The following is a 13,049-nucleotide window of genomic DNA, read 5'->3' on the forward strand; positions in this document are numbered from 1 at the left end:
ATAATCATCCTCAACACACACACACACACAGTGTTTTGTAGTAAATGCATTATTGGTGCTTCATATGTTATAGCACAGGGATGAGGAAAGTGTTGCTGGACTACAGTTCCCATCCTCCTCTCCATGGCTATATTGCCTAGCAGGGTTGGCTCTTTTAACCAAAAGGGTATTTTTATACACATGCACACATACATATACATAAAGTCTAGGTATCATTACTGTTTTCCAACCTTCTTACTGAAACGACGGTTTACATTTAAGAAACTTGAACTTTAAGTTGTTCATTGTTAGACCAGTATCCAGTGTCAGATGCATCTTTTTAATTACGTTATTTTAGAGTGCAAGAAATGCCATTTGGAAACACAAGTTTCACTGACATAAGTTCCACCAAAATAATTTGCTTTAAAAGAACACTTTAAAAAAATCGTATTTAAGCTAGTGGCCATAATATCTAAACTGCATTTTGTTGCTTGATTTTCTAGTTTATATTGGTATAGTCCTACACATTAATGCAAAAAGTAAACAAAACTGGTTTAAATAACAACAAAAAACTGGTTTAAACCCCCAAACCCAGGTGCTCTATTATCCAATATACGTTTGCAATATGATCTCTAGTGTCTCTCCATTTCCTGAATTCAGCTACATAGTTTCCACAGCCCTCCTTCACCATTTTCCAATGCTAATCCTTTTTTTTTTAAAGCAACTTTCCAGCTAGACAGAAAAGAAAAATGGGTGCTGGGCAAGTGCATCTCAATTAGCAAAACCTCTGACAACCAAGTTCCTTTTTACAAAGCCTTACAAAGTTTTCATTCTGGCACCCTATACCTCAAACCCCAATTGCTTCTTGCAGGATCAGACCTTTAATTTGAAAGCCAAACTTCAGAAGCTATATTTTATCCTGTATATTATCTTTAGGGAGCCAGCATGGTGTAGAGCTTTGACCATTGGCCTAAAAATCTGGGAGACCAAGGTAATCCCTGCTGAGCCATGGAAACGCACTAGAGGTGCATTGACACTGTAGAAATAATGCAATTTGGCACCATTTTAAGTGCTGGAGTTCCATCCTATGGAATCCTGGGATTTGTAGTTTTGTGAGGCCTTTAGCCTTCTCTGCCAAAATGTGCTGTGCGTCACCAAACTACAAATCCCAGATTCTGCAGGATGGAGCAGGTTTGCATCCAGATCTGCCACACTTTGCCTAAACTAACCTGGAACTGGAAGCCTCACATATCACCTGAACTTGGTTTCTTGACTCATTTGCTCTCCTTAGAAGCCTGGCTTGAAAACCAGGGTTTACCGATCTTGGTTTACCAATCTGGGCTTGTTTGGGAGCATCAAACCAGGAACCAGAGATCAGATGACACAGTAAACTTTGGACTCCTGGTTTAATCTGTTCATGTTAGTGGCAGTGCAAACAGGCTGCTTACATCAGCACACAACTGACCCCAATAAAGATTTCTTCCAAGATCCATGTTCGCTGTGATGTGTGAATACAGTCTTTTGTTTGCCTGCTGTCACTACGCATCACACTGTCAGCAATGCTCCCATGCTCACACGACACATACATTTCCTCCGACACAATGCTCACTCTGTTCTTGGCTTATGTGGGTGGCTTTTGTGATTTCTTCAAATCCTCTTTCGCACCATGTAGGATTTGCATAGGAGCTCCTTTTAGAAACCCTTAAATATGCAAGGAGGGGAGAAAGAAATGGTGAAGGGGGAAGGATCAAAAAAGTAAATCTCCATGCTCATGGATATGCCTTGATATAGGAGTTGAATAGATCATAAAACTTTTTAAAAGCATTATGAATCTTCTTTGCAAAAAAACACAATAATCCTATATTTAACATGATATGAGAAGATTCAAACTTATATACAGCTACTGAAAATGCCTTGGGATGATATGTTTGTATCTGTAATGGCACAATCATATAAAATACATAGGCTTTAACGCACCCCTCGCCCCTAATGTGGCAATGTTTTTGACTACAGAGCCAGCGTAACGTAGTGGTTTGAGCATTGGACTATGACTCTGGAGATCCGGGTTCAAATCCCAGTTCAGCCCTGGGAGACCTTGGGCATGCCACACCCTCTCAGCCTCAGAGGATGGCAATGGTTCCTCCGCCCATCGAAGAAGTAATAGAAAGTAATGGGGAAATTAACAGGGCAGTTAGCGTTGGAACTCTGCAACAAGGAAAGGAAGAAATGGCATTCTAGAAGTAACTTTCTAAGCTGGCAAGTTAAAATATAGTAGTAGTTTCCTCTCTGTTTAAATTTGAGAAAGCAAGTTGCAACTTGGAGAAAGCAAGTCTAGGAAGTCAAAGCAACTCAGGACCAATATATATGGCAGAGGGCTACTAACAGTACATTGCTAGCCAACTCCACCCCATCCAGTCTTGCATGAACATTGGACAGCAAGCAAAATCCTAGAAACCACATCCGTGCAAGGACTCTCCAGCTGGAGCTTGCTTCAGCAAAACCCTATAATTTTTCTTTTTACATTCAATAAGTAGAGGGTTTCCATTCAAAAATGCTGCCACCCTTTTCCCTTGCCCAGTGTTAACCAAGTCTGAGCTTTCCCCACCCACCGCCATCAGTAGTCCGCAATGCCCCCAAGCGGCCATTAATCTTCATTTTCCATTCTATATTCTTTTCTTCTCCGGAGGATCCAACATTCCAGAGATTTGACACGCTGTCCTTCTGTGTGTTTTGACAGCTGGAGTGTGGTTTCTGGGCCACAGGAAAGAGGCAGCGGAGATACTAGGAGGACAAGAAGACAGTAACAAACCAAGATGGGATCCGTTGCATCGGGCTTCGACTTGAGAAAAGATGACAATGAAGATTTGCTCACTGGGTGACATTAGACAAGTCACACTCTCTCAGCCTCAGAGGATGGCCATGGCAAACCCCTCTGAAATCTTGTCAAAAAACCCCCACAAATCACAGTATGTCCGAAATGACTTGAAGGCACACAAGGGAACCATTGCCGGAGGTGTCACTTTGCCATCTAAACTCTCCAGGTGTTAATGGACTACACATCCCATTTGTCTAGAAGTGGCGAGGGATCATGGGAGTTGCAGTCCAACCACTCCAGCAAGGCTGCATGGTTCACCCCTCATTGGGACCCTAGTATCCATGGCCTAAATAACCTAAAGGTGCCAGATTCTGGTTGGTCGTGGAAGCTAAGCAGGGTCAGCCCTGGTTAGGACATAGATGGGAGACTGCCAATGAAGGCCAGGTGCCGCAGACTTTGTATTTCAGAGAGCAATGGCAAACCACCTCTGAGTAGTCCTGGTTTAAGAAAACCCTATGAAATCCATGGGTCACCATTAGTCACTATAAAAGATTAGGCTGCCAAGTATCATCATCATCATCATCACCATCATTTTCAATAGCATCATTCATGTACATGACATTTTACAAGTGGAGAATGAAACATTGCTAAGTGTTCCAACTATATCAAATGCTAAAATATGATATTAAAATACAATGAACCCCCCCCCCCGACACAATGCAGAATAAAACAAAACAGCCAGTACACAAAATATACTAAATATATAATTATATGTCTATAACTATATACTATAGTTATAAAAAGTATATATTTACTATCAAAAATGTCCCTTGCTTGATGGACTAGTCCTTTGTGTGAGGTCTGGAAAGCTTGGTTCTTATCGGACTGACAGGTGCCTCTTATTAAAAGAAATGCCCTTTATTTCAGGGCCAGAAAGCTTGCCTTTTATAAGGCTGGCAGGTGTCTCTCAATATTAGGAATTTTCCCTGCTGGAAGCTGGAAAACATTTCTTTTTATATAGACAGAATGGGAAAGGCCCAGAAATCCTGCATTTTGGGGGTGTGGGCCCTTCCTAAAGACAGGAATGTGTGCGCCATATGATTTATGAACGTGGGCAATCTGCAAACTTTACAGAGAAGCCCAACTGCAACTGATACATTCATTTGGTATTTGGGTAGAACACAAACTTGCTATTAGAATCCTAGCTTGGCCATGTAAACCCTTTGGGTGAACTTGGGCAAGTCACACTCTCTCAGCCTCAGGGGAAGGCAGTGGCAAAGCCCATGAAGAAACATGCCAAGAAAAACCCATGATCGGGGGCTCCAAAGTCAGCCTGCATCCAACCCAATCAGAAATTTCAGTTGAAAAACATTAGGGGAAAAAAATCTCAACATCTTTCTAAGACACACACAAATGCACCAAATCGGAGGTGGCAGATGCATCAATGTACCCCGGAGCAAAGCCAGGTCTGTGGCAGACAAGGTCTGAGCAGAGAAAGATGCCAGCTTTGAACCAGGCCTCGCTCTGCCAGGAAAATGCTCTAGCCAAGCGTGACAAGAGTGCCCAAACTTCAGTCTGGGAAGGAAGGACGCAGTGGATAGAAAGGCCATCGTTTTTTACCTGCTTGGCATTCAGGAGCTGAGGCTGAAGGTGGGGAGGACAGAAGCCTTCACATCTCTATATCCTCTGCCTACTAGTCCTACTGCCACGAGGAGAGGTCCTTTAAAAATAGGCACAAAAGGTTGGGTCCGTCTCCATTGAATGAGCCGACTGAGGCAGCAGATTTGAGTTCATAGAACCATAGAACTGGAAGAGACCCAAAAGGCAATCCAGTCCAACCTCCTTCTGCCATGCAGGAAGACACAATCGAAGCAGATGGCTATCCAGCCTCTGTTTAAATACCTCCAGAGAAGGAGACGGAGCTGTTATCGTTGCATGCCTTCAAGTCATTTCTGACTTGCGGTGACCCTAAAGCCGATGGCGTTTTGCACATTTAAGTTTTAGCTTGGTGTCACAATTTGAGCGTTGGATTGTGACTCTAGGGAACCAGGGTTCGAATCCTGCACTCGTCCCTGTGCGCCATATAATTTATGGACCACATGCAGACATTACAGAGAAGCCCACAGAGAGGCTAAATTGAAACCAATACTTTCATTTGATATTTAGGCAGAACACATTCTAGAATCCTGGCCTAGAAACCGACTGGGGGAACCTTGGGCAAGTCACACTCTCTCAGCCTCAAAGGATGGCCATGGCAAACCTTCTCAGAAGAAAACCATCAATTAAAACAACCTAGTTAAAACAGTAATAAAATTAAGGTTAAAAACATATAAACGCTAAACAACGAAACACGAGGAACGGAGAGAGAGAGAGGCAGGGTGAGGACTGTTTTTTATATATATTATAACATTATTATATTTTATGTCAAAATTATTATATCAAGTTATTTATTGCTTTTTAAAATATATAATATACATATATAATATGTATATAAAATGATAAAATGATTGTATGTACAGCGCTGTGTAAATTTACAGCACTTTATAAATAAAGGTTAATAATAATAATAATAATAATAATATATCATTTTATTATATATATATTTTTTAAAAATCAGTAAATAACTTGAGCAGTTTGGAGGAGTGAAGCTTTCAGCAAACTTTGAGGACGTTCCTATTATTATTATTATTATTATTATTTTCTTATACCAGCCTTTCTTCCAATATAGATAAAACCTTTGACTCAGGTGATGGGTTTCTATGGGGCAGAAGTGGAAAAGATCACTGCTTTAGTCTGTGCCTCAGGCGGCACAATAGCTGGGGTCAGCACCGGTGGAATAATAATAATAATAATAATAATAATAATAATAATTATTATTATTACCATTTATTTATTGGTATAGCGCTCTAAGTTTGTGTGGCGCTTTACAGACACCATCCATTCCAAACATGTAAATCCTGCGTACAATCTAAGGAATAACAAAATATAAAAGGATGCAACAACTGTAACAAATGAGGCAGGGCAAAGACATTGCTATAAAAGCAACTGATACATGTCATCAAATTTAAAAATATACAATGTAAATAATATTCTGGGGAAGAAAGAGGTCCAAAGGTATAGGGACAAACCCAGTTTACTGACCAAACCTGGAGCCCATTTGCAAGCCAGGACACCTGCAGGAATGTCTGCAAGGAAGGCTGAGAGTTGCAATAAAAATAAAACAGAATAATAAAATAAAATAAAGGGGGGGTGTCCCCCCAATTTTTAAGGGAACTAGAATTCTCTCTTTTAAATCCAGTGCCCCCCATAGGATCAGATCCCCCTCCCCTTTGCCAAGTTACTAGACGATTGCCCAAACCTCAAGCCCATTTGCAAGGGAGGGATGAGAGTTGCAATAAAAATAAAATAATAAAATAAAGGGGGGGGGGGTGTCCCCCAGTTTTTATAGGAACTAGAGCTCCCTCTTTTTTCTCCAGTGCCCCCCATAGGATCAGACCCCCCCCTTGCCATGTTACTAGCCAACTGCCCAAAACCTGGAGCCCATTTGCAAGGAATGTCTACAAGGAGGGTTGACAGTTGCAATAAACATAAAAAATAAAATTAGGGGAGGTGTCCCCCAGTTTGTATGGGAACTAGAACTCTCCCTTTTTCCTCCAGTGTCACAATAGGAGGAGATCCCTCCCTTGCCAAAGGATTTCCCTCTTCCCATACCTGGAATGCAACCTTTTGCAAGCTGAAGAGTCCGAAGGATGCTCTGCCAAGGAAGCCATGGCTGTCTCCAACCAGGAGCAGCTCCTCTTCTAGCGATCTGGGGGCATCTGGATGGGCAGAGCAAAGAAAACTCTGGGGGAGGAGCCTCCGTGACATCACTACACCAGCCCCGCCCCATCTCCTCCTTTTCCTCCCCCCCTTTATATAGCAGAAGAGGCTCTATAGCAGTGGTTTCCAAACTTTGCTCTTTCAGGTGTTTTGTTGGACTTCAATTCCCAGAAGCCTTGGGTATTTGGGCCATCAGCCAGGAATTCTGGGAGTTGGAGTCCAAAACACCTGGAGGGCCAAAGGTTGGGAACCACTGCTATATAGGATCAGCCAGAAATCTTTGCATGGATATTTGAGGGGCATCACTAGGGGGGTGCGGACTGCACCAGGTGGCATCTTAAACAGGGTGACGCCACTTATTATTATTAAGCTTTATATATAAAGTGCTGTAAATTTACACACAGCACTGTACATACAATCAATTAAAACAGATCAAATAAACCTGCCTCTTGCATACATTCTACGAAATTAATTAAAGGTGATCAACACAGATAAGCTTTATTGATTGATTGATTTAACTTCTATGCTACCTCTCTCCCAAAAAAGGGACCCAAGGCAAATACTGTACATCTAAGGAAGTAGACTTTAGTCTAGGAAAGCTCATGCTGCCAACTTCTGTCTTTCAGTGAGTCTCAAAAGTACTACAAAATCTCTCCAGCACCAGAGATACCTTTCCTGGGCCAAGCAAAAGACTAATTATATGCCTTGCAAGCTTAGGAAGCTCCACTGGCTTCTTCCTCAGGTGCAGGGGTTAACACAGAGTCGGAAGGGACCCCAAGGGTCATCCAAAGCAACCCCAGATGGCCATCCAGCCTCTGTTTAAAAACCTCCAAAGAAGGAGACTACACCATACTCCAAGGCAGCATATCCCACTGGGAAACATCTCGTACCATTAGGACGTTCCTCCTAATGTTTAAGTGGAATCTCTTTTCCTGGACACACTCCAGCTCCTCAACATCCTTCTTGAATTGCGGTGCCCAGAACTGGGCACAGTATTCCAGGTGAGGCCTAACCAAAGCAGAATGCAGTGGTACTACCACTTTCCTTGATCTAGACACTACACTCCTGTTGCAACCAAGAATCGCATTGGCTTTCTTGGCTGCCGGGTGCTGCGGAGTCAACGGTGTGATGCAGCAGCTTAAAAAGCCAATGCCATTCCTGGAAAATAACATTTTAGTTTCCAGATCGAGGGAAATCATAGTACCACTCTGTTCTGCTTTGGGGAGAATAGTGATGCAATGGTTAAATGCCAGTCCTGCAGCTACAGGGTTGTGAGTTCGATCCCAGGCAGGGCTCCAGGGTCCACTCAGCCTTCTATCCTTTCGTAGGTCAGTAAAATTAGTACCCTGCTTGTTGGGTCCCCAGCTTGTTGTGAACCGCTTAGGGAGTGCTGAGTTCACTGTTAAGTGGTAGAGAAATGTACTTGCTTTTGCTATTGCTTTGGATAGGCCTCACCTGTGTTACTGTGTCCAGTTCTGGGTGCCACAGTTCAATAATAATAATAATAATAATAATAATAATAATAATAATAGATCTGAAACCATTAGACCGCACTGGCTCTCCAAAGTGGAACAGGGCAAGCTGTTCCTTCCTTTGGCCAGGGCACAATATTACAGAACTGAATTCAGGAATTGCAGATTTTATATTCTAAATGGGACCGTAGCGAAGATTTCTGATTCTATGTGCTGCGGAAGTGACCATGTGTCTCATAAGGGACTTTGCTATGCCTACGTGGGATGTTTTGCAAGCAGTACATTTTCTTGTATTATTTTGTGGAGTAATGGATGGCTGTTTGGTTTGCAGCCTGGGGTCTTGGTGGGTCTGGAGTTGCATGCATTTGCCAGTTGGGTTATTTGCATGTATTCCATCTGCATCCTTCATCTCAGACGGCTGCCTTCATCCTTCTGGCATATGGTTTCCTCCTCCCTTTTATTTCCTTGAGCAGCATCTTCAGTCTGACAAAGGGGTCAAACTAAGGAAATGCTTCTCTCTCTCTCTCTCTCTCTCTCTCTCTCTCTCCAACCTGTGCATCCTGTCCTTCTCTCAAAACTCAATTTTACTATAGTCTGTTACCATAGAAACAACATCTCTCGGTTTGTCTGTGCCATGCGCTACCCCAGCAACTGGCTTCCAGAGCTTTAAAATTCTGTCCAGGTACATCAGCTTCCTTCAAACAGAATGGCTTCTCGGACTCCAATGCCCATTGTCCCCAGCCAAGCGAAGGGAAGCTGGCTTCCTGTACTAAGAGATTTGGGATGGATGGGATAAAACCATACTGTTCATACATATCTTTAAAAGCTGAACTAGCACAGAGAATGTTTTTTGCTCCCTCCCCAGGTGTAAATCTAATTCTAATGAAGTTTTCAGGGGTGCATTCCAGCATTGGAAGGGCCCAAAAATGAAAACGGTTGGAGACAAGCATACTTTCAGAGGTTGGTTTCAACATCTTATTGCCACTATCCAAGGGTGCATCTACACAGTAGAAATGATGCAGTTTGACACCGCTTTAAGTGATGTTGCTTCGTCTTGTGGATGAATTTTAGGATTTGTAGTTTTGCAAAGTCTTTTGCTTTCTCTGCCAAAGAGTGCTGGTGGCTCGCTAAACTGCAAATCCTAGTATCCTGTAGGAAGGAGCCATGGCAGTTAAAGAGCCATAGCACACAATGGGACTTGATGTCCCACATTTTTTCCCATACATGGCGGGGGGGGGGGGATGGAACGGATCCAGAACGGATCCCTTGCATATACAAAGGGTCCACTGTGTGTATATATATGTGTGTGTGTTTGTGTGTATGTGTCTGTGGCATGGGAAAAGGTCAATGGAGCGGTGACACCATGAGTTATCGCACTGGGTGATGCCAAACCTAGTGACGCCACTGACTCTGATGTTGCTTGGCCACATGTGTCCCAGGTTTTCTCTGCAAAATGTTGGAAGTGTGTATTCTAACACACACACACAAAATCAATCTGATGTTTGTTAGCTGCCTGGCTGTATATGCAGAACCCAAAGGCATTTGCCCCACTGGGCAACATGTGTTGCAAACAGATGTTTTGTTAACATAGAGGAATTAATTTCTCCCTTTGGGAAAAGCAGTTGCTTCTGAGTCCAGCTTCTCTTCAGAGGCAATCCATGCCAGTAACCTTTCGTTCATGCATGGGAGCGTGCCATCTGCTGGCCAGTTGCTCCTGTCCCTTTTCTTCCTATTTCCCCCCTTGTTCTGGGCATGCGATCATCCAAATAACACAGCAAGAAGTTGTATAATTCTGAACCAGACACTGCAGAAATGATGCAGACAGACAGTGTTTTAATTGCTATGGCTCCACGCTATGGAAGTCTAGGATTCTCAGTTTTGTGAGATTTTTAGCTTCCATGTTAAGAGTTCTGGTGCCCCACCAAACTACAAATCCCTGAAATCCATAGCACTGAGCCATGGCAGTTAAAACAGTGCCAAACTGTATTATTTGTGCAATGCAGGTGCAGTCTAAGAGTTGTTGTTGTGTGCCCTCAAGTCATTTCTGATTTACGGACACCATAAGGCATTCTCTTATCATTGGGTTTTCTTGGCAAGTTTCTTCAGAGGGGGTTTGCCATTGCCATCCTCTGAGGCTGAGAGTGTGTGCCTTGTCCAAGATCACCCAGTGGGTTTCTATGCCCGAGTTGGGATTCGAACCCTGATCTCAATGTCCTAATCCAACACCCAAACCACTATGCCACGCTGGCTCTCTCCAGCCTCAGAGACAAGGGTTCAGATCCCCACTCAGCCTTGGAAACCCTCTGGGTGACCTTAAGCAAGTCACACACTCTCAGCCTGAAATGTAAAGTCAACCCCTTCTAAACAAATCATGCCAAGAAAATCCCACGATTGTTCCCCTTATGCTTACCCTATGTTGAAGTCAACCTGAAGGCACACAACAACAACCATCCCAAGATCCTTTTCACATGTACTATTCTCAAGCCGTGTGTCACTCATCCTGTATTAATGAATTTTTTGCATTTGTCATTTTTGTGGTTTCGGTTTGTCTTCCTTATATTTTCCAACTTCTAAAAATGGCTGCGGAAGCAGCTTACAGGCTGCATTTGGGATGGATGCAGGTGGCAATTTGACAGTGATTTGTGTATGATAGAACCCGGCTACCTCCTGAATAAGCACGGAATTCGGGAAAGGTAAACTAGGGTTTTAGCCCCATGCGATTGGGTCCCTAGTGACCCCAGGAGTGTCATGGGGCAGAAAACTGGACCCTGGATCTATTGCGATTGCTCACCTACACGGTGAACCCACCCAAGCCTGAAAATGCATTGACCATATCTCCCTTAATATCCTTATCCTATTATTTCTTATTCTTTATCCTATAGTAGGTTACAGTTTAAAATAATATCCTTGCTTCTCTGTAACCAAGCAGCGCTCCTGCACCCAAATCGATGGCAGCGAAGTTGTTCAGGGCAGCCAAGAGAGTGTGTTTTGCTTGTGAGTTTCTAGCAGCCTCTCTGCTGGGTGCCTGTCCTAAACAAGGGTGTGTTTCCTTCCCGCCTCACTTTCCGCCTCTCTCTCTCTGCCTTGGCTAGAATAGCTTGCTAGTCAAGGTTGGCAGACAGTTGCCGAAGAAATCCCCTGGTGAGATCCAGTTTGCAGGGAAACAGGTAATGGAAATGATCAGAGTGGGAAAAGGGGCAAATGGCTTACTTTAAAGGCTTTCTTTGCAGCTCTCCCTCTACTTCTTTCCCCTGGCACTGCTATCAGCTAGGGATGTACTTCTTGATAACCTCATTCTCAAGTGAAGCAACAAGTAACTTTACCAATGTTCTCCCCACTGCGAGAAAGTCTTGGAAAATATAAATATGGGCTTAAAAAGTAACCTTATCCATTACTAAAAAGGTTCTGCAGTTTTCCAAGACTGCCATTTGGGACTTATTCTGTGCAAAACTGACATTTGAGCACAATACGGCATTTTCTCGGCAGGGACCAGCCTTTTCTGCACAGAAATGTGCAAATGGTTTTTGAAATAAAGATGCAGAGAAGTATATAATTGCGCTCTTTAAATACTTCCAGGGCTGTGACAGAAAGCAGCAGACAGGTTTGTTTTCTGCTGCCCAAGAGGGTAGGGCCAGGTCTATTGGTTTGAAGGTATAGAAGACGGATTTATATTGAACATTAGAACGCACTTCTTGACTTTGAGAGAGGTTCAGGAATGGACCCCATTCCCTGAGTTAGGGACTCTTTTCTCTGGGCATGCTAAGAGGGAGTGACTTGCCTAAGGTCATCTAGGGAGTTTCCATGGCTGAACCATGATTTGAACTTGGGTCTCCTGAGTCATAGTCTGATACCCAAAGAACTATAGTCCAATACTCAAAGCACTGGCTGTCCAGCATGGTCCTCTCCAACCTTTCTGAAATGGTCTTTAGGGCTGTAAGTGGCTCATGGGCTACACTTTGCCAAGGCTTACTTACCTGGAATATGAGCTTTATGTTAAATTACAGTGGTGGGTTTTGGTCACATTTTCATTAGCCTTTGGTCACACCTATCACTTGAATGGAGCCTCCATGACTTTCTGTGAAACTGGATCCAGCCCTTTGCTGAAAGTGGCTCTTCACCATTGCGGTCATCTATTAAGGGCAGCATAAACCAACCTGCCGTCCTCCAGACGTGGTAGACTAACACACCTATAATCCCCACCCATGATCTAGTAACTTCCAGGATGGACTTCTTCATTGGGTTGCACTTGGGGTTTCCCTTGAAGATTGATTGGGAATTGCAGTTCCAGTGCTGGGTGGTTGTTTGAAATGCATCTTGGTCTCCCGTCTGGCATGCCTAGTGGTGCTGCCAGTCACTTTGAGGTCAGAACAAGGCTCTCAGACATACGATGCCATGGAGAAAGGGGCATGGTCCCCTGGGAAGCCTCCTTGGGCATATTGCTCCCCATGGCTAGATGTTCCCTGCCCCAGAGGTCTGTACAACTTCCAAGAGATGTGTCTTCCAAGAAATGTGTGTAAGTGAGTGTGGGAAAACATGATGATAATTAATTGGGAAGATCACTCATAATGGGGAAAGAGGGGTAGCCATCTAGGGAACCCTAGAGGCCCAGATTAGAAGACCATAAGAGCCAGGTTTGGCCCTAGGGCCTGAGGTTGCCTGCCCCTATTATAAAACCCATCCAATCTGCATCCACTCCCTGGGTAATCCATGGACAGAAGAGAGAGAGAAATACACTTCAGGCAAGCTTAGCTGTGCCTGCCAAGTTTCCTCCTCTTCTTTTCCAACTGTAGAAAATACCAGCTTCTGGCAAGCCCAGGCATGCCAAGTGTTTGCACACACAAGGGCTGTGAGCAAAAACATTAATCAGAGGCAGTCAAAAGACTCTGAAATGCACCATATGTCCCTTCTTGAAAAGTTGCAAAGGGATGGGAATTGATCGAATCGTCACAAGGAACGGTGCCCAA

General features: G+C 43.6%; 1 protein-coding gene across 1 annotated transcript in view; it reads right to left on the reverse strand.

The window, feature by feature from the left end:
• The window catches only part of GPSM1 (G protein signaling modulator 1), a 77,507-nt gene extending 70,921 nt beyond the window's left edge, over nt 1–6,586 (reverse strand). Inside the window, exon 1 of the mRNA XM_089535132.1 lies at nt 6,506–6,586. Coding sequence (XP_089391258.1) covers nt 6,506–6,564 — 59 coding nt within the window. The 5' untranslated portion in view covers nt 6,565–6,586. The remainder of the gene's footprint in view (nt 1–6,505) is intronic.
• Nucleotides 6,587–13,049: the final 6,463 nt, after the last annotated feature.

The sequence above is a fragment of the Sceloporus occidentalis genome, unplaced genomic scaffold, assembly GCF_023333645.1.
Source record: "Sceloporus occidentalis isolate IW3139 unplaced genomic scaffold, rSceOcc1.0.p SCAF_8, whole genome shotgun sequence".
Lineage (NCBI taxonomy): Eukaryota > Metazoa > Chordata > Lepidosauria > Squamata > Phrynosomatidae > Sceloporus > Sceloporus occidentalis.